At 39.5% G+C, this 22,739-nt stretch overlaps 1 protein-coding gene across 1 annotated transcript in view; it reads left to right on the top strand.

Moving 5' to 3' along the window:
- LOC137628703 (potassium channel subfamily T member 2-like) overlaps positions 1-22,739 on the top strand; it is an 82,500-nt gene that overhangs the window by 10,046 nt on the left and 49,715 nt on the right. Inside the window, exons 4-6 of the mRNA XM_068359854.1 lie at positions 2,422-2,556; positions 3,460-3,634; positions 16,835-16,960. Of these exons, the coding sequence (XP_068215955.1) occupies positions 2,422-2,556; positions 3,460-3,634; positions 16,835-16,960 (436 nt within the window). The remainder of the gene's footprint in view (positions 1-2,421; positions 2,557-3,459; positions 3,635-16,834; positions 16,961-22,739) is intronic.

Below are 22,739 nucleotides of genomic sequence, written 5' to 3'. Positions count from 1 at the left end.
CGTCAACCTCACGTAAAGAAGGTACACCCAAACCTCCACGCTCTTCGTCTGACTGCCTTCAGACTATCGAAAGACTCTCAAGAGCTAGAGGCTTTTCGAAGGAGGCAGCCAGAGCGATTGCCAGAGCAAGGAGGACATCCACTCTCAGAGTCTATCAGTCTAAATGGGAAGTCTTCCGAAGCTGGTGCAAGGCGAATGCAGTTTCCTCAACCAGTACCACTGTAACCCAGATTGCTGACTTCCTGTTACATCTAAGGAACGTAAGATCCCTATCAGCTCCTACGATCCAGGGTTACAGAAGTATGTTGGCAGCGGTATTCCGCCACAGAGGCTTGGATCTTTCCACCAACAAAGATCTACAGGACCTCCTTAGGTCTTTTGAGACCTCAAAGGAACGTCGGTTGTCCACACCAGGCTGGAATCTAGACGTGGTTTTAAGGTTCCTAATGTCATCAAGATTTGAACCGCTCCAATCAGCCTCTTTTAAGGACCTCACATTAAAAACTCTTTTCCTCGTGTGCTTAGCAACAGCTAAAAGAGTCAGTGAGATCCACGCCTTCAGCAGGAACATAGGTTTTACATCTGAAACGGCTACATGTTCCTTGCAGCTCGGTTTTTTGGCTAAAAACGAGCTTCCTTCCCGTCCTTGGCCCAAGTCGTTCGAGATCCCAAGCCTGTCCAACTTGGTGGGGAACGAACTAGAGAGAGTACTTTGCCCAGTAAGAGCTCTTAGGTACTATTTAAGAAGGTCAAAGCCATTACGAGGACAATCAGAAGCTTTATGGTGTTCTATCAAGAAGCCTACTCTACCGATGTCTAAGAACGCAGTTTCTTACTACATCAGGCTTCTGATTAGAGAGGCACATTCTCATCTGAAGGAAGAAGACCTTGCTTTGCTGAAGGTAAGGACACATGAAGTGAGAGCTGTTGCTACTTCAGTGGCCTTCAAACAGAACCGTTCTCTGCAGAGTGTTATGGATGTAACCTATTGGAGAAGCAAGTCAGTGTTCGCATCATTCTATCTCAAAGATGTCCAGTCTCTTTACGAGAACTGCTACACCCTGGGACCATTCGTAGCAGCGAGTGCAGTAGTAGGTGAGGGCTCAGCCACTACATTCCCATAATCCCATAACCTTTTTAATCTTTCTCTTGAATACTTTTTATTGTTGTTTTTTGGGTTGTACGGAAGGCTAAGAAGCCTTCCGCATCCTGGTTGATTTGGCGGGTGGTCAAATTCTTTCTTGAGAAGCGCCTAGGTTAGAGGTTGTGATGAGGTCCTTTAGTATGGGTTGCAGCCCTTTATACTTCAGCACCTAGGAGTCGTTCAGCATCCTAAGAGGACCGCTAGGCTCAGTAAGGAAGACGTACTTAAAAAAGGCAGAGTAATAGTTCAAGTCGACTTCCTTACCAGGTACTTATTTATTTTATGTTTGTTATTTTGAATAACTGATAAAATGAAATACGGGATACTTAGCTTCTTTTGTTAACATGTATGCTGGTCTCCACCCACCACCCTGGGTGTGAATCAGCTACATGATCATCGGGTAAGATTAATATTGAAAAATGTTATTTTCATTAGTAAAATAAATTTTTGAATATACTTACCCGATGATCATGAATTTAAGAACCCTCCCTTCCTCCCCATAGAGAACCAGTGGACCGAGGAGAAAATTGAGTTCTTGTTGACAAGAAGTACTTGAGTACCTACTCACAGATGGCGCTGTTGTGTACACCCCCACCTGGATAGCGATCGCTGGCGTATCCCGACCGTAGATTTCTGTCGGGCAACGGAGTTGACAGCTACATGATCATCGGGTAAGTATATTCAAAAATTTATTTTACTAATGAAAATAACATTTTTTGAGGATTAGTTACGATAAAAGTAGACTACAGGTGAATGTTAATCTTAATTGATTCTTTTATCTCTCCTTCCACTGGCAACCAATCTTCATCAGTGTGTGGGAGTCAGCCATATGAACGACAGGGAATTTTGATGATAAAATTTGTTATTTTCTATATTTGCTTGATGACTTGATGTTCATATTCAGCACATGGCCACCTTTCTCCCCACTGACTTATTGTGTCAAGAGGTTAGGGAAAAGTTTCAACTTTGCAACTGAAGACAAAGGCAGTATGGCTTGAGGAAGCCCTTGTTATTGTCACTAACCAGTAGATTGTGTCATTACTTTACTAGAAGCCTGAGTCTATTAGAAGGAAAGAAACTGGGAATGTTTTTAGTTTTAGGGAGAAATGTCAGTATAACCAAACTTCCAGAGACAAGCAATAGGAACTTAAGGTGAGTATAGAAATAATAGATTTTAATTTTAAAATTCCCTTATTTTTATGTACATAGAAAAACCATATAAGATTCAACCAAATTTTGTGGTAATATAGTTTTTATCCATACTTTTTCAATTTCAGTTTAGACGATTTGCTACGAGCAGGGATCAACCTAGCAGAGAATGTAGTTGTGGTCAACAAAGAGCTTAACAATTCTGCTGAGGAAGATACTCTCTCTGACTGTAATACAATTGTCGCCGTCCAAACTATGTTCAAGTATGTGGCGTTTTCTATACTAATATTACTGCAGTTTTTTTTCCAGCTTTTAAAATGAATTCTGTGCATTTAAAAGGGATTTTGACGAAGGAAAAATCTATTTCTGGGCGAGGGACCTGTGTCGCCCAGTGAAATGCTCCTTAAAGCACCATTTCAAAGGTATATTTACCAGTATTTATACCTTTGAAATGGTGCTTTAAGGAGCATTTCACTGGGCGACACAGGTCCCTAGCCCAGAAATAGATGGAATGCTTGGAATATATCCAGCTTGCTCACCCCTAAAGGGTGTCGGTATTAAAACTGGGGCGAGTGATACCACTACCAGAGATCCCTTTCCAATTAGACTTCTCCCTCCTCAAAATCCCCTGTTGGTATAACTTGAATTAACTTCTAAGGAAAAGTGATAAAGCCTATAGATATGTTACAAGTTTTCAAGTCTTTCTCATTAGAAGGTCTTCAAATTAAAAGCATTCAGAGATACATACACAAATCCAACTAAAATCATAAATCTCAGATATTGTATCAAAATTTCATAAAGAAATACTGTAATCAAACAATATTATATAATTTAATGCATTAAGCAAGACGACATTTGCAATAGGAAACGGGACTATCTCTTGACTTTTCCAGCTGAAAATTGTAGGCATGTGAGTTAGGTGAAGCCTACCCTAGGCCAGAATTTAATAAAATTCGACTAATTTAACTTACAAACAGCTTTTTGGAACCTATTTTGTAAGTTGAGGACTTTTTTTTTTCGGTATTCATTTTTCTTTTCAAGTTGATAACATAACCGCAGACGCTTTTCTGTCCCGATGAAAGAGATTTTAAAAGTATATGTTTTATCTTTTAACGTTGGTTCTTTTTTGTCTTTTAACTTTGATTCTCTTTTGTCTTTGAACTTAGGTTCTTCCCAAATATAAAGATCATCACAGAGCTGTCGCAGTCGTCCAACATGCGGTTTATGCAGTTCCGGGCACGGGACACCTATGCCCTCCACCTGTCTAAGATGGAAAAGGTACAAGTCTCCCCACATGACCATATTGCTGGACCTGAGAGGAATAACGAGTCAATCTCACCGGTAACAATCTCGCTGTTGCTATAATTTGTGTTTGGTCTAGTCTCCATGTCGTCCCCAAACCCATCTTAGTCGACCTGACCCAGACCGGGCACGATTAGCAGGCCAGTGTAAAAAATAGCTGGTGTTGCCAGCTTCTCAGTTCTCTTCAGTAAGAGCTGCCCCATTTTTACTTACCCCTTAGATATACATAAGATATTGTCTAGCAATAACATCTTAAAACACCCATTCCCCACACCATTAATTATTGCTGATAACATCTAGAATTGATCAGTACAAGTCACCGTTTATAGAACACATCTAGTGCGAGTCCCTTGTTTGAAAACCAACCCCCCCCCCCCCAAACACACAAGACCCAAAGTCCAGCTGTAATCAGAGGATAAGAAGATAGTGTAGACGCATCCATTACCCATATGTATTCAGCGTGGTGGCCTGGTTTACGTTAACCTGAGGTGGAGTATCATGATCTGACCTGATTCCCACAGGGATGGGAAGAAGGGCTCAGGAGAAAGCAAGGCAGTTGTCTGTGAAAACCGCAAAAAAAGTAAACTAAGTCGTGGGTATGATCTCGTGTGACCCCCCCTCCTCTTTCAGATCGTGTGTAGTTGATGTGATATGTGTAGCTGCTGCTGGTGCTGATGCTGCTGCTGCTTGCAGTCGGCTTTGTCCTAGTGGCTGTCATGATGCCTCTTTCTTATTAGAGTTGCTAGAATAATAACCACTCGCTAGTGAAGACATTAGAGAGAAGCATTCTAGTTTGGACGTTGTAGAGAAAAAAAAAGATTTTGAGGGTAGAACTTCAGTTATTGTCAGTCAGTTTTATCAAAGCCTATTGTAAGATTGATGTTGAGTCAAGGATAGAACTGAAGCTTTACTCTGAGATTTTGTCTCGATAATCTGTGTTCCAGCAGTATAACCGTAGAACAGTTTGCCAAAATTTAGTGTTTTACTCTAGACAACATGTGGTTGTTCATGTGTTGCCTTGCTCTCTATAAATTCAGAGTCCTGTAACTGATATGGCAGCTGGAGGAACACAGTATTGAAAGGCAATTGGGAAGTCCAATAGAAGTAGAACGTGCAATGTGAGGAATACGGCGAGAGTTATCGTAGTAGTCCCAGACAGCTCTCTCCTGCTGGACCATCTTGAACGTGTCCTATGGGGGTCCCTCCCACACCTCAGCTCTTGGGCCAGGATGCATGTGTATATGTGTCTTCAGTCGTATGTTATACTGTTATGTGTTTTTTATGCTTTCTCCCATATTGAGATAACTTGTCATGAAAGGTGATGTCGGCCCACTAAGGTTTCCTCCTCCTTGGAGTGCTTAAGGAATTTGCTATTTTAACATATCACATCACAAGGGGTGTGGAAGACGTACCTATTTCTTGTAGGAATGGTTTTTTTACTATGTGTAGGTGTGCTTTTGTGAGGTGTTTAGGTGTGATAAACTTTATAGTTTATAAAACATAACTAATTTTTAATCAGATACATAGAATCAAAAGAGGATCAACTGTTTGAGAATTTAGCTTAGTTATCCTGTATCATAATCACTCAACCGTGACTTAGTTTTAAGGGTTTGTATATTATGCACATTATGTCCATAGTTGCAAGCTTCGGGACCTGGAACACGTTTAACATAAACTGGTCTATCCTTATAGAATTTGATTCAAGTGCATCTCATTGGACCTAAGTAATGTTTTTGATTTTCAAGAATTTAAAAATAACTCTGCGGTAGAGATGATTTTTTTTTCATTTGGGATTTGATTAAAACCTCACTCCAGGACAAACCTTTAAGAGATATACTGGGGGAAAATTATATTGCCCTTAACTTGAAAAAATGTTTGCAGATTATTGGGTTATATCACAGGCTTTAATTAATTTTATTGATTCTTATATTTAATCTTATTAATCTCTTCTTGTTTCACATTTCACTGTTATTGTACGAAAGTGGTCTGCTTGGTTTTATTGGTTGAAATGATACTAAATGGTATGAGTGTACGGGTATGGTTGATTAATTTGTATTATATAGCACTGATGGGCTTTTGATGCCCCAGTCCAGTACTTGGCGTAAGGCCTACATTTTATAATCTTAATGGCAATCCAATCTCTCAATATAACATACTCATAAGAGCATTTATACTGCCATAGCAAAGATGCTTTTAATTTAATTTAATTTAGTAGGCCGACGAAGTTCTTTTTGCACTTGTAAACAAAATTCATTTCTAAAGGTTGGTAAAGAGCTCTTGTTGATACATGTAATTACTTAGCAGTTGAATCTATTATGTTGTGGAATTTTTTTTCAAGTTTTACAAGATTACCTCTGAAATTTAAACAAAATTATTATCTGAGAATTTTTCACCAGAAAAACACAATTTTTTATAGTGTAGATAGTATGACAAATTTGGAAGTAATTTGTATTTTTCCTAACGATACAAACCCGTAGCTATTTATAGGGGTATTACTTTTGGCAAAGCTGAAAGACGAGCCATTAGACTTTTTGGGAGGGTTAACCACCCACCCGCTAGTTAGCCTGGGGGAGGGTTAGTAACTACCCCTCTCACTTACACACCTGGGCTGTGAACCTCACTTTGCTTGGAGGTAGGACTTCAAGGAGAACCGGTACTGGCAGGCCAATTTGTATTAAGTAAAATACAAATTACTTCGAAATTTGTCATTTGTTCAGTAACTAAAATACAAATCAACACTATTTATAGGGGTTGACTCACCCATTAGGAGGGTGAAAGTCCCGTGCCAATCTGTTTCTTTTGGCTTTGACCCGTGTATTCCTCTCTATTTGTGTTAACACATAGTAGGTGGAAACCCTATACTTCACTAAAACCTTGCTGTGCATGGTTTGCGGCCTACTCAAGCTGTGTGTTTGTAATACTAGCAATGTGACTGTCAAGGAAAGAGTTCTTCCGAGTCACAGGAATCGTCGAAGATCACCAAGACGTACCCAGTAACCCCCTTGATAAGGTATGGGGACGTAACAGTATTGACACAATACCAGGTTACACAAGGGAACAATGGTTTACCTGCAGTTGGTTGAGGTTAGCTTTGCAGAGGACCCTGGATGCTGATTTCCCCAAGAGAGGGGAGGATGAAGAAAAGAAAGAGTCAGTTCTTAGTAATCATTCACTCAGACTAAAACCAGGTAACCAATGACCTCAACCTCCTGCTACTTGTCCATCAAGGAGCTTGAGGTGTTATACCAGTTATTGTTCAGCCACCACAGGACCAATAGAGAACGTATCAAGTCTCCTGTTGGTTACGTCTTGCAGCTAGTGGGCGGTGAAGGCCATCTTACGCTTCCACACGTCCACTTGTAGAACCTGTGCCATAGAGTAGTTTCGTTTGAGTGCCAGGGACATAGCAATGCCCCTAACATTGTGTGATCTGGATTCAGTGTGAGGTCAATGACCTTGCAAATCCAGGCAGAGATTGTGTTCTTCGTGATCCTCTTCTTGACCTTCCCCGTGCTGATAAAAAGTGTTGACTCTCGGAGCAAGCTCTCATAGTTTGTTTGAGGAAGGGCTTCCAGATACTCTTTGACATAGTAACTGTTGATCTGGATCATTGGTGATGCTGTGAAGAACTCCCAGGGTTCGGATTCTGGGATCTGAGCTGCCAAAAACGAGGTCGAGCATTACTTGGCTCATAGTCTTGAGTAAGGGACATTAAGGGTGTCCCTTAGAGTCAGCCGACTTTGCTAAAGCCAACACAAGTGGGAGACCTGTCATCAAGGTCAGGCGATCTCTGCTGCTTTAGGCTCAAAACTCCTTAGGGGCGATGCCAACGTGGAAGAAAGGTCTAGTAATGGCCTTTCATTGCCGAGACCAAGAAAAGCTTTTCTCCTGAAGATAACAGAGGAAGACCCCTAATGCTGGTGTAGTGGTATCAAGAGGAGGGATACCCCTTCTGTGATACCAGCTTACAGTCCACTTATCCTGGATTGGCCGAAGCCAAAGATCTATCCAGGTATCCAGACGATTCTCTTTGCAATCTGTCGCGGGAGAAACTCCCTGAGAGAGGAGGAGCTGGATAGTCTTCAAGCATGAAGTCGCAGCGAAGATACTGCTTTGTGAAAGATTTGTTCACATGAGGTTATTAGAGTCTCTGTGATGGTTCTCTCAGTATCTCCGTCGGGAGTTGCAGATGAGTTGACTGGGCATGAAGAGTCTGCTGGGTAAGGCAAATCTCACTGACAAGACGAGTCTGCTGGGTAAGATGAGTCTTGCTGGCGAGATGAGTCTGATAGCTTGTTCCGGAAGATCAAGGGCAGGGAATGGATGAAACCAATACCCGAATGATCTCTCAGGATCTACGTCAGTAGGTGAGACGAGTATTCTAACGAGACAAGACTGCTGATGATGAGGCCTGCTCTGAAGGGAATGGGCGAACCCAATTCCGGTGGGAGGAATCCCCCGAAGGGGAGACCAACCAGTAAAAGGAAGATTCTCTCGCTGATGGTAAAGACGGCCAACGTTTTCTGCCGTTGTCAAAGATCATTCCAGCAAGCAGGAAGATTGATGCATTGGAGCTGGTGGAAGAACGACTTCCTCAGCAGGGGAGTGGATGAATCCCTCTCTTCGCTGGAAGAATCCTCAGAAGGGGACACCAACGGAAGAAGGACATGATCAACATCTGCTGCCATAGATAGTAACTCTTTCCACAACAAAAGGAAGAATTCCAGCACCTAGAGGCGATCCTCTTGGGCGCACTCTGTTTCCCATCCCCGAGTTTTAGCCCAAGTTGAAGGTAGACATCAGGCGTTGTATGAGAAACGAGCCGTAGCTCAAAACAGAGTTCACCTTGAAAGGGGATGGTACATCTTGCCTGCAGGAAAGTTGACCCCCATCTCTGAAAGGTTTAAGAGGCAGTACTGTTTGGACTCTGACCACAGCCTGGAGTCTGAGTGGCACAGAATGCCTCTTCCCTCTTCTTTGATGCACCTAGAGGGAGAAATTAATTCGGGGAAGAACCGAGGAGATTGAATCCCTGGATGAGAAATTCATCTGGCAACCTCCTTATCAGGACAGTCTCTTGCTGAGATCTCATAGAGAACTGGAGGAAAGAAAGATACCTGGCACCGAAGGACCTGAAATCTGGCAGTTCTTGAAGAGGTTGGATTCGACGGATACTGATGCGATGTTATCGAACCTGCGGAAGTTTCTGCAGGCTGATGACCATGTCTATAGATATCCGTATTCAATATGACAGTCAGGTCTCTTATGAGATTACTCCCATTCTCAAACCGTGGTTAACTTGACATGTCTTGGAGGAGTTCGAGATTGTCAGGATCAGCCAGTCCTTGGAAATCTTCAGAGAAGAGACCGATCTTGTTGGGGAAGATTGACCTTAGGGTAGAAACCCTTGTGACAACCCTCGTGGCATAGCTAAATTGATGCACCATTCCCCGATATGACAGGCTGAAGACGGATGTCCCGAAAAGGGGAGTAGGAGTATTAGTCCTAGTGGTCAATCCTGTACAGGAAGCCATGGGCTAACTATTTGTATGACCACAAGTCTTCCCCTCATATGACAAGGTTTGAATATCAAACTCATTCCATGAAGAGAGGCTAAGCTAGAGACTTCTGTAAGAAGTAACCGAAGTAGCTCAACGGTATCTTGACAAACTGCTTCTTCCCGTGAGACCGGATGTTATGATCACATCCTAAAGGAAGATGGAAGAGACAAGTAAGTATCTTTTGCGGGTTGGATGTGGACTCTATGTCCTTTGAGAAAAAAATTAGCCGAGTATTTCGAGCACATAGGAGGGGTTTTACAGTTACTGAAAAAACATTTGCTCTAAGATGAGAAAGGTAGATCTTTCTTTCGAATAACTCCGGTTGAAGGGAGAGCTCTGGTTACGGAAGGGAGTCATTTTCCGAGTTCACAATCAAGACTGAGTCTCATGAAGGATTGTGCAAATATGTTTCTACAGCAAAGGATTTCGCAGATGGAGGCTGAAGGTGCTTACATGAAGGTCCGAGGATGTATAGGCTGACGGAGACCGGGAGTACACAAGTTGCCGCCAACCTCTGGTGTTCTAATGGGTCACCCATCCCAAGGTTGACTGGAATTCTAGCAACTAAGTTGCCATAGCTGTCATGTTAGGCAGCACTGAATTCAATCTTCTAAAAATAAGAGAATGAGGGAGGTGGGAACCCCATGGGGTTGTGCCTCCCCAATGCAGGGGGAGGGACAGATTCAAGGGGTCTGCCTCTACAACTGCACCTGAGATTTGATTTGTTGTCAGAAACTGCATAACTAGTGCAGTTCCTATCCATGCAAAACTTCTCGCGTGATAGTCCTATACAGTACTATATGTGAAATAAGGGAGGAGGTAGCAGCCAAAGCAGCTACCTGGTCTTTGAGGCACATAGCAGGTAAGCCGTTCTGTAGTAGGAACGAAGTGTAGATGAAGAACATGATGGATGAACACCCGCATGCGAACATGCCGGATTCGATGAAGAACCTGGCAACTTGAATGAGAGTTCTTCGAAGTTCACAGAAGGTGGTGAAAATTTCGGGAACCAAAGAATCCCTATTTGTGAAAAACAAATAAAACCCAAAAGGCGAGAGGGGTATTAAGCGCCAAGGTTAGCCCTCGTGCATTACCCCAGTCATCAATGGAGAGTGCTGGATTAGGTTCCCCGAAGGAAATCTGAGTTAAACTCCTTCAACTCTACATGGGAGGGCTGCCGAAGTAGCGTAAGCCCAAGAGAGAGGTGAAAATACAATCTATATCGTCTTTATGAGAGTACTGTACTCTCTGAAGAGAGACTCTCAGGAGCAGCCCCTTCAGTTCTACATGGGAAGGCTACGGAAGTAGCGTAAGCCCAAGGGAGAAGAGCTAGAAGACAATCTTGAGCTGGCTTAGTGATGAACACAAGGTGACGAGCAGCGAAGGACAAGTAAACGAACGTCAAGTTGACAAACAGAGAGCTGTAGCATGGCAATATGGCAAATGCCGATCGGCGATAGGTAAGAAGCTGAAGATCGTTTAGCCATTGAATCAGCGATTGCCGAGCTGGCGAATTGGAGATCTGACGAATAGGAGAACTGGCAATCAGCGAGCAGGCGATCGGCGTGGTGATCAGCGATCGCTGAGCTTGCGATCAGCGATTGATGAGCTTGCAATTGCCGAGCTGACAGTTGGTAGGCTGGCCATCGACAAGCTGACGATTGGAGAGCTGCAAATAGGCAAACAGTCGAATGGTCTAGCTGTGAACTGGTGATCGGCAATCGGAGAGCTATAGGTAGGCGATCAGCGAGCGGAGATCTGAGACAACACTCGGCAAGCTGGAGATCAGCAATCACTGAGCTGAAAAACAGCAGTGTGGTTCGACGATTGGTGAATTGGTGATCGCCGAGTTGGCAAGCTGGCGATAGGCGATCGGTGAGCTGGAGATCAGTGATTGGCGAGCTGGAGATCAGCGATTGGCGAGCTGGAGATTACACGATCGGTGAAAGGCGATCAGGCAATCGACAAGTTGGCGATCGGCAAACTACGAGCTGGTAATTGGCAAATGACGAGTTGTCAATCGGCGATTGGCGAGAAGCCAACAGCAGGTTGGGAATCCGGAGATTCAATGGGCGACGGCGAACCACAAACAGCAGTTGGATGGCGAGAGGTTGGAGAGGAGCATTGGACAGGCGAACGGCGAGTCCGAGGAGACTCCGGTGAGACAAGCGAGGGTCGGGAACCAGCGGGTGAACGGCGAGACTGGCAAGACTTGTCAGGCTGATGATATTTTGGTGAAGGTGATGATAGCTGACGATTGGGTGAGCGGCGAGGTCCTTGATGATCCTCCGAATGGGATTGTTCGGCAAAGGTCGACGATGAGCCAAGCAGATGTCTCTTTGCTAAAGACGAAAGAGCGATCTGAGGCGACGAGGAGGACCACGAACTCAGCGAGCTCGGCGGTGATGATGACGATCCTCCACAGGGAAGATTGCTCAGCAGGAAGATCTCTGGAAGGTCTCCGGATGGGGGTCCTCATTCACGAGCGAGAGAGGTGACCATCCCCAGGAGAGACTTGCCTTGGACTTTGCTCCATCCCCAACAGAAGATTTGGCTCTGCATAGGGGGAGTGTAGTCTTTGGCGAAGAAACTGCAAGAGCCGATGAGTTGTAGCTTTCAGCAATTCTCCCCTCAGGCGAGAAGGAAGGTTGCTAGACAGAGATGATGAAGGGAAGTTCTCCCTCGGAAGGGAGAACAGACCAACACCTTGGGAGGATAACTCTCCCTCGGGAGGGAAAGTAGTCCGACCCCTGGACGTGGACTTACAGGCAGAGCTCTTTGCTTCCTATCAACAAGCATTGTTTGTTCAAGGTGAAGGTCTGCAGTGAGCGCTATCTTAGAAAAAATAGCCGGAGCTAGTTCCTCGAAGATAGCGGGCTGATCAGGAGCTGCCACTGGCACAGGGGAAAAGGAAAGTGACAGTGCAGGAACAGCAGATTCCACAAGAACGAGTGGCACGGCCAGATTAGCTGAACAAAGAAGTACGACATCGCTAACCGAGGAACATAAAAACAAATTATGCAAGAAACACTTTCTCGGGAGGAGCACCTAATCTGCGTACGGGAAAGGTGTCCCCTAAGAGAACAGACACAAGTTAAGTACTGCTCACTCCCTTTGCCGGCCGACATCGACGGGAGAAGGAGAGTGGCAGCGTAAAAACTGTAACAAAAAAGAAAAATACTTACAATTAATTTATTCAGCTGACAAAACAGTCTTCTCGGGAGAACCACTCAACACTCCGGTGAGAAGGGGGTTCCCCAAGAGTGAGCAGACAAGCCAAAAGTCATGCACACCCTCCATTGGCAAGAATGGCCATTGGACCATCGCATGAAGGTGTGCGATGTTAAAGCTGAATACAGTAGTTAAATTACAAGCAGTTATTATTTCAACTTAATTAATGAAGAAAACCATTCAGAAATGCAACCTAACTCGCGAAAGGGAAAGGTGTTCCACCACAGAGGATCTGCCGGCCACTTATGTAAAGTGAGTGCCGTTGTTAGTGAGAAAGAGCAAGACCGAGGTCAAACTCTGTGAAAGCCACAAGCAAATTTCCTCTAAGAACAAGTACGGGGGAGGGCGACGGTAACATCCGAATGGAGGAGTATCCAAATGATAACGACTCCCCTGCGGCTGTGGCTTAGTCACTCGGAAGGTCTCCAACTTACGGGTTGTCCGTTGTTCAAGGGTAGAGATCGTAAGTGAAGGTTCCCCACCCTTGAGAACCTGCCACACTATACTGTCACACAAACAGCAATATTCACTGTAACTAAAAACTTAAAATATATATAAAAGCCTTAAGAATGTTTTCATATATATATAAAAAAAAACAAAATTAAGAAAAAATAAGTCATATGGCCAGAAAAGTTGGAGAGGGAAGAGAGACTGTCTCTCTCTACCCAAGCCAAATGTAAAGTGAGGTTCACAGCCAGGGTGTGTGAATGAGAGGGGTAGTTACTACCCCCACCCTCCCGCTAACTAGCGGGTGGGGGGGTAATTCTCGCTAAAAGTCAAGTGGCTCGTCTTTCAGCTTCGCTGAAAGTGATACCCCTATAGATAGCGTTGGTATGCATTTTAGTTACGGAACAGTTATATATTGTGATATTTTCCCTGGTAAAATATAGTAACCATATATTAGTAAAGGTTTACGGTGTTAGCTATTAATCTTTTTATCTTTATAATACTGCACCCTGAATTCATATCTCATTGGAATAAACATTTGTAACTTCAAAGAATTATTGTATATTGCAATTGGTAATTGCTCTTTCATATTCAATTTATTTGAGTTACTGGAATTTGTTAAGAATATGTTAGATGCTACATAAAGAATAATGATGGGAATAGCACTAAGAGACAGAAAAAGAGCAACATGGATACAAGAGCAAACAGAAGTAGAGGATATTCTAATAACATGTAAGAAAAAGGAATACTGTAGACATGTAATGAGAATAACATATTAGATGGACAAAAAGATCAACAGAATGGGTCCCTAGAGACTGGTAACAAAGCAGGAGAAGAAAGAGAATACAATGGATTGACAAGCCAAGGAAATTTGCGGGTATAGACTGGCATAGAAAGACCATAAACAGACACAAGTGGAAGGACATGTCTGAGGCCTTTGTTCTGTAGTGGACTAGCAACGACTGCTGATGATGATGTTAGATACAGGTGTTTTTAGGTTTTCTTTAATTACGTGAACTTCACTTTGTCTTGGAGCTTGTATCTTTGTAAAAACGCTACGAAAAATCGGTTTAGTTCCTGGTAAAGGGCTTACCAATGTACAGCACTCCATTATTTACCATTTCCATTTATGTGAAAATATCAAGTAGCTGATATGCATTGAATGAGGATTTCATCAAGATTCTGGAATATTTAGATTTGGTGCTCACACATTGAATGAAAATTTCATCAAGATTTGAAATGTTCAGACATGGTACTCATACACTGAATGAGAATTTTATAAAGATTCGAAATGTTTAGACATGGTATTCATACACTGAAACAGAATTTCATCAAGATTCAAAATGTTTAGACATGGTACTCGTACATTGAAATGATAATTTCATCAACAATCAAAATGTTTGGACATGATACTCATACACTGAATGAGAATTTCATCAATATTTGAAATGTTTAGACATGATACTCATACACTGAAGGAGAATTTAATCAAGATTTGAAATGTTTAGACATGGTACCCATACACTGAAGGAGAATTTAATCAAGATTTGAAATGTTTAGACATGGTATTTATACACTGAATGAGAATTTAATCAAGATTTGAAATGTTTAGACATGGTATTTATACACTGAATGAGAACTTCATCAAAATGCAAAATTTTTAGACATGTTACTCGTACACTGAATGAGAATTTCATCAACATTGTAAATGTTTGGATATAGTACTCATACACTGAATGAGAATTGAAAGTTTCAAAATGTTTAGACATGGTACTCATACACTGAATGAGAATTTCATCAAGATTTGAAATGTTTAGACATGGTACCCATACACTGAAGGAGAATTTAATCAAGATTTGAAATGTTTAGACATAGTATTCATACACTGAATGAGAATTTCAAGATTTGAAATGTTTAGACATGGTACCCATACACTGAAGGAGAATTTAATAAATATTTGAAATGTTTAGACATGGTATTCATACACTGAATGATCACTTCATCAAGATTCAAAATGTTTAGACTTGTTACTCGTACAGATTTTCATCAACATTGTAAATGTTTGGATATGGTACTCATACACTGACTGAGAATTTCATCAAGATTCGAAAAGTTTAGACATGGTACTCATCCATTGAATGAGAATTACATCAAGAATCAAAAAGTTTAGACATGGTACTCATCCATTGAATGAGAATTACATCAAGATTGTAATTTGTATAGACTACACTATTGTCACATTAAGGATTTGTATTCATAAACCTTTCTCATATGTATATATGAAGGCTGACAAACTGAGACAAAACTAATGTAGTGAATGAGTATGAGAGAGAGGTGATTCTTTGTGAAGGAAGTTAATATAAATTGTGTGTGCTTTCCTTAAGCAGAAGTTTTAAACTGCACCAAGCTTTGAAAGTCTAGACACTGTCTTGAATCAAGAAGAGATGATTATAAGTTATCCGGCATCATGTGAATTAAGAAGGATGTGTTAATATTGGTTAGAATGGTTCATAGTATCAAGGCTTTGTAAGCTTAGCTTTTTTTGTGTCCAAAAATGTCAAAGATGTCTGTATTTCTCGACCCCATATTAAAGAGGAATTCTGTCAATTTTATTGAAAAATATTTTTATATTCCTCAAAGGAGAGAAATTACTTATAAGAGGAGGGGTTGTTTTTAACTGATCTTTCAGTAAATTTTCTTGTTAGTCATCAAGATTTAATGTTTCATTTCTTAATTTCATGAAATAATTAGCCAGTTTACAGTCAAGATACATATAACCAAGTTATGGTTAGTGATTTTTTTCAGTGAATATTACCCTTACATTGAAATGTCAATTCTAGATTATATCAAGAATTAATTTGTAAATAAGATCCTTTTATCTGACTATGAAATTTTCATAGCAGAGAATGAACCATGACCTCTTTTGATACAAGAAAAAATTATATGTATCTACACATATATGTTGAGTGTTACAATGTGAGTAAGATTTTAATGTATGTTAAAAGGCTCTGTTTAATGCCATTTCAATTCTATTTTGATCTAGAATCATTTGTGGTACTTAATTAGCTTCACATATATTAGTTTGCGTGTCTGCTCTGACATAACCAAGGCCATGAGTATTGTTGAACAGGAAACTTAGAAGACCTTTTACGTTGTGTGGTAAATAAATCTTGGATTCATAAATTGTGGTAAATGTAATTAGGAAAGATTTAAAATTAAGATATAGTGATCTTGTGTTGTTAATGGAATTTTCATTAGAAACTTGTAATAATTCATAAGTTGTGCGACCATTTTGGATTAAAATCGGAATTTAGTTGCTCGACATGTGCGTGTGTGTGAAGTTACCCCGAAGCAGCAGCGTGATTAAAAACAATCGGTTGGTCTAAGAGTGAATGCTATCCATATAATCATAAAGTTGTTGTTTTAGTTTGTTTCCCAAAATTCATATATTGTTGTTATCTGTTACTTCAAAAGGTGTGTCTCTTACATGCCAGCAATCATTGTATTTTATAGATAAAGTTCAACACACTGAAAATCAGTATCTCTTTTGGTGCCATAGCTTTCAGTATACCGCTGAGTTCCCATTTGGTTTATCCTGAAAATTGTATTTTTTAGTGCCAGTTAAGTTTCTCTCTCTCTCTCTCTCTCTCTCTCTCTCTCTCTCTCTCTCTCTCTCTCTCTCTCTCTCTCTCTCTCTCATATGCTTTTGTAATGCTTTCTAGAGTTAACAAGTGTGGACGGTAAATTTTTATTTCACACGTCATCAAATCAAGGATAAATCTAATTGATAAAAGATATAAGGACATACAATTAATGGCAAAATAATAGTGGAAGTTGCTAAGTAAAATGATTAATAATAGGGCATAAATTGCTGGCCAGTAAGATTTTTTTTTTTTTTTTTTTCGAGATGTTAGACATAGAATTGCATGTACAGAGTGTCTGCATTGGTTGTTTGAGTGTCGGTGGAAGTGGTGTCTGACAGGTGCTGTGTAACCTGCAGGGTAAGCAGCCTCAGGGCCAGGGTGGCCGGCCTTCGTCACGCAGGTCCAGGTCGCGTTCCTTCCGGCGGCGACCTCCGCCGCAGCGACCCACATACTACTCAGAAGTCATTAATCAGCTGGAGCGGGTAACCTTGATGCTGCGTCACTTGCAGCCCACTTACGACGCTTTACTGAATTTTCTTCGGATTTCTTGGCTTTTTCTTATGAGGAATCACGGATTCGCACCCAAGAGGTGTTGGTGTAAGAGCACATCCCTCTCCCAGTGTGGTCCATTGGGCTATACATTATAGTCCTGGCCTATCCTGGCCACATTGCACAGCGGTCCCTGATTTCTCGCTGATTTTAACTATAGCTTTATCAATAACACCCCTGAGGCTTGCTGCATCCCAGCGGTCTGCTTGATGCTTGGTACGGCGAGCTCTAGAGTGACAAATGTCATTTTGAAGTTATGTATACAGTATATACAGTATATATATCCAAATACATAAATATCTCTATTTTCTAACTCGCCCCTATTTTTTTGTAATCTAATCTTGTCAAATGAGAATGGTACACTTAACACTTCCACCTTTTTAATGTTCGCTATTAAACATTGAGAATTTCCTTTTAAGTAAGATTATATTAAAAATGTTCATGAAAGGAGGAGACCTTTGTAATACCCACCCACTCTCCCTGTCTTTTGTCCTGAGAGGTCTGCCCGTCTCTTCATTGCCGGCATGAGCACTAAGCTTTACCGGCCCTGCCTTGTCAGTCACAAATCCAAGAGCACTTATTACCATATCTAAAAAGCTGTAAATTCTCAGTTATAATTACTGGATGCTCATCAATGGACTACTTTAATAATAATCTATAGTATACAGTATTTAGAATAGCAAGTTAAGTACATTACTGTACTTGCTTTTATCCTTCGGAATTTCTCGTTAAAATGTGATAATTCAATTTAGATGTGTAACCAGTATTTATATCTGAATATTTAGTTCAAATAATCTTTTGGCACTTTGTAATTATGAATACTCTTATCTCAGTATAGAAAAGTCTTATATCAAGTGAGGTGTATGTCTGGGATTCTTTTGTACATGATAAATCTTTTGCTTTTTATCTTTAGGTCAGTAAATGTATTCTTAGGGTTCTCTTATATTTGGACACTATAAACAATATGACAATATATGCACCGTTCACCCATTACTCAAGAGGCAGATTAATAACATAATGATTCACATTCAGTTTTTTTCCAGTTAGGTAGATATTTGTAGGGTTTCTCTTTGAACGCCGCCTTAACTCGTGAGTCATCTGCAAATAAATTGAATAAATTAGATCCCTTGTACAGTACTGTAGATATTAGTTGGGACGTTTAATGAGTAGAGAAGAGTTGTAGGAAGTAATTATGCCAAATTCTATTACTTATTGTGAGATTAGCTCAACCATTCATAAATTTATAGAATCCTTTAAATTCTTTGTATGCACACTTATCTTCTGACTATGGAGGTTATTCTTCTTCCTTATGTCTACTGACTGTTATGTTTTGGCTTTCTTCTTTATCATACCAACACAAATTTTACCCTTGACTATTCTGTCGACTATGGATATTCATTAATTTACAGTTTTTATTTTTATTTTTTATAGTTTGTATATGAAAGATATAATTTAATGTTGTTACTGTTCCTAAAACATTCTAGTTTGATTATTTATTACTTCTATTGTAATTTGTTTATATCCTTGTTTCCATTCCTCATTGGGCTATTTTTTCTTTGTTGGAGCCCTTGGGCTTATAGTATCTTGCTATCCCAACTATGGTTATAGCTTACCTTGCAATAATAAGGATTATAGTACAAGCACTGCATATAAGATATATATCGATTTTATAACCCTAGAACTCCTGAAAAAAGGGGTCGTGCATCCTGAGAAATGGATTGCAGGAAAATTGTTACTTTCAGCACTGTACTATCTATGTAATTTTTAGAATTAATTGTATCTCCATTATTGGTTGTGCTGCATTTACAGTAGTTTTGACTGTGGTCAAATATTTTCAAAATCCTGGAAAGTTATTCTTTGTGCTCTCCCTTTCATTAACATAAATACAGTAAACTTTCAAAACAGCAGAAGTATCTCTCAATCAAACAAAATAAATAAACAGACTCACACAAATCATTTATGTAGAAATGTGTCTGTCGAAGAAGGTACAGGGCTGCAACTGAGAAGCCATTAGGTGTTCGCGCGAGGGTTGTAACCTCTGCATTCCATGCTTTTATCTTTCTCTAGTATATTTGGAAGATTTATATTAGAAAAGGTACAAAGAAGGACTTTTCACCGGCCGTCACAGGCCGCCCCAGAAATAATGTTTTATAATTTCTAATATAGAAGTTTATTTTTGTCTTTAACAAAGTGATATTGATATGTAAGTAGTATTAGAAAGATGAAAGTTGCGAAAAGGGTTTATTGTCTTGTGTTTTCTCATAACAGAAGGGATTTTAATACCTGATAGAATTTGTAATACTCATTTTGGATTAATCTATTAACCTATTAGACAAAGATAGTACTATATATATCCACAGTGATTGAAGTTAGGTATTGAAATTTTGTTATGAAGCCCACAAGTTTTCCATATATATGCAGTACTCTAGTGAAATACTGTATTGTATTTTTTTTTTAGAAATATGTTGTTGAAGCACATAGATAAGAATAGGGTAGGTGAGCAACACTTGCAATCCTTGAAATACCAGGTGTTCATAATTCGATTTATTCAAGAGAGTATACTACAGTACTGATGTTCCTTTTATGCAAGGTATGAACACTGTTATTGGGAGTGGGTGACGTAGCTGAATGTTTTCATTAATTAGACTATTCTTTATTTTCCTTTATAGAACTTTCTAAGTGACCCATATAATCCCAAAACTTAGTATTTTCTTTACTGTATCGGAAGTTTTTAATGTGAGAGCACAAAAAAATTAATTGAATCTTTACTCATGAACATAGCATTATATGAGACAAGTAGGAGGGTGTATAAGAAGCGTTTGCAAAGGTCATATTATTGTTATTATTATAACTAGCTAACCTGCAACCCAAGTTGAAAAGCAGTGTAACAAAAGCCAAATGGCTCCAACATGGAAAATAGCCCCGTGAGGAAAGGAAATAAGGAAACAGAATAGTGTGCCTGAGTGTAATTTCAAGCAAGAATTCAGTTGCCTTAAAGTTAATGCAAAACTTTCTATTAAGCATTGGAAGACTAAAAAATCACTAGAAATGATAATTTGGATACTCTAGCTGCAAGGGAGCTACTGCTATTAAATTGCTGATTTATATATAATTCTGCAGATGAATCTCTTACTTTTGACGACCATTTCATTTCTGTCTATGTGACTGTTTTCAAAACTCCTCTTCTTTTGTTCCTCTTTACTTAGTTTGTTGACTTTTGTTGTCAGTTGTAGGACCCCATGTATAAATATACTGAAGTTTTGTACATTTCTTATGTTGCCTACTACAGTACTTGAATCCCAGATACCTCAATTTATGTTAGTCCCGAGAAGGAAGGTATGAGCATTCATTGAACTGAAAGTGTCATCAGATATTTCCAATCGCTAGATATGTTAAGAGTGACAATTAAAACCTTACGAATGGCGTTGCACACGCTAAAAGCTGGTTTACGCGGTTGAATAGTTCGTTGAACACGGTTAGACAGACAAGTGTTTGATGTGATGTTCGAACGTGTGAATGGGGTATTTGGTTGTCGAACACGTTCGTCGAATGGTGCGAAGAAAGTCTGTTCTCGCTTGACTTTTGTGGGCGGGGCTTCATTGTCCACAAACCTTATGCATTGGTGACTGACTCCACCTCTTCAAACCATTTGACAAGCAGGTTTGGCAACCGGGTTTGACGAACTGTTCGACCATGTAAACCCTGCTTAATGTTGCCGGCAGCCTCTGGCAATGACGGTCCCCTTTCTAGGGATTATTTGGCAGTCGTGGGTCACCCTCTACCTACCACCAGAGGACACAGAAGAGGGTCAGCATGGCTCTGATGCTTTCAGAAATGTTATTCAGTTGTATTCTCAAAAATGACAAATGTCTAATATCTTCGTAAAAATTCATCCTGATTTCTGATTGCAACAGATGGATCCTAGTAGATTGCATGAATTTATTTTGCATGCCATTTTTGTCATTGCATGTTGCTTCATTGATACAAATATATATTTTGTGTGTTTTCCAATTACTTTATAGGTCAATAGTCAATATTGATATTTTTACTGTAATGTTTTATTGTAATGTTTTTTGTGATATGATAGCAAGAAATATATTGCTAGTTATTAGTCTCTATGTGAAAATGTTTTTACAAGGATGTGGATATGAAATTTTCTCTCTGAAATTGAATATAACTTTTCATGAATATATATTATTTAAATTGTGGATCGATAAAGTTCTAGAATTTCATGTTTTAGTTAAAGATAAATATTTTGGTAATTTTAAAATTTTTATTTTTCTATCACTGAAGAATAGGAGAGAGATAAATTGCAGAAGCCAAAGGAGTGGAAGTTTTTAATACCACAAGTACAGACTTTTGCCTTACAAATTCTAGTGGTGTTGATCTTGCATAGACGTATTGCGTAACAAGTTCTTCCGTTGTCAGTTGGTAATGGAAGTATTGATAACGTTGATGATAGTAAATCTTTTATTATGAGGTTATACACTATTATTTTACAGATTCCGTATCAACTATTCAAGTTCTCTTGAGTTTTTAATCTGTCACTGTGGCCCTTATTAGAAAATGTGTAGAAGTAACATTGTTTATTGTATTCACATTTAGTCAAAATTTATATTGGAGACCATAATACAGTACTAAGCACTATTTACATCCAAATGAAAGAACAAAGCACATAACTGTGTCTTCATACCTTATAGAAGAAGAACTAAAAGATATTAAGGAAAAAGTATAAAGCTTTCATCAAATGGAAATTCATCTAAATTAAAGAATAAATAGTGATGTCCCAGTGCCTGGCCTTTCTCTGTGAAATTTACAATCTCATCCATGAAAGGTTAATAACTCGTAAAAGAGAAAATAAATGATGAAATGTGGAAGTATTGAAAACAACGGTGAGAGGATGTATGTCGATGAGTATGGTATTCACTAGAATGACATCAGATTAATATTAGGAGCTTCACGGGTTTGTTAACCGTATAGAACTTTCTTATTCAAATTTCATGATGTAATCTGACTTGCTAAAAACAACTAAACTTTCATTTGAACACTGATTATCCTTTTGAGAAATAAAATTTTTCATAACTGATGTTTTAAGAAATCATTGTTTTAAAAAAAATGTGGTACATTATTCTCACCATATTAAACATGTTAAATTAAGGTTATTTTTGTACCAAACTCTAGTTTAAAATTTATGTACCGAATTAGACCAAAAAATTATGAATGGAAATATCTGGAAGCTATTTTACAATGAACTTCAAACTAGTGTTTTTTATTCTGATATAAGGTGAAATCATTTTTTGGTTTGCGACTGTCTATTCATTTTTCAAGTTTGTGTCGTGGAGTCTCTTTTATTTTTTTGCAAGGACATAGATTCATGTGTCACATTCTGTGTATTGAAGTCTTGATTTCATTGCAGGGATGTATAGATTCATATTTTGCATTTTGTGTAGTGGATTCTTTTTTTTTTCTTCTTCTTTTTTGCAGGGACCTTAAGATTAGTGTGTCTTATTTTGTGTAGCGAAATCTGATTTCTTTTGCTGTAACTTAGAAATTCATGTGTCGCATTCTTGCTGACTCTGGCTTCTTGAGAATAAAAACTTATGACCCTCTCTTTGTAAGGAAAGAGGACTGAGACTTGACATCACAAGGAAGTTTTTGGAAACTGATGTCATGCCGGATACTGTAGCTATAAACTAGTTTGCTTTAGCATAC

This window comes from Palaemon carinicauda, chromosome 36, assembly GCF_036898095.1.
Source record: "Palaemon carinicauda isolate YSFRI2023 chromosome 36, ASM3689809v2, whole genome shotgun sequence".
NCBI classification, from domain to species: domain Eukaryota; kingdom Metazoa; phylum Arthropoda; class Malacostraca; order Decapoda; family Palaemonidae; genus Palaemon; species Palaemon carinicauda.
Note: the sequence above shows the minus strand (reverse complement) of the source record. Positions and strands in the feature narration are given on the sequence as shown.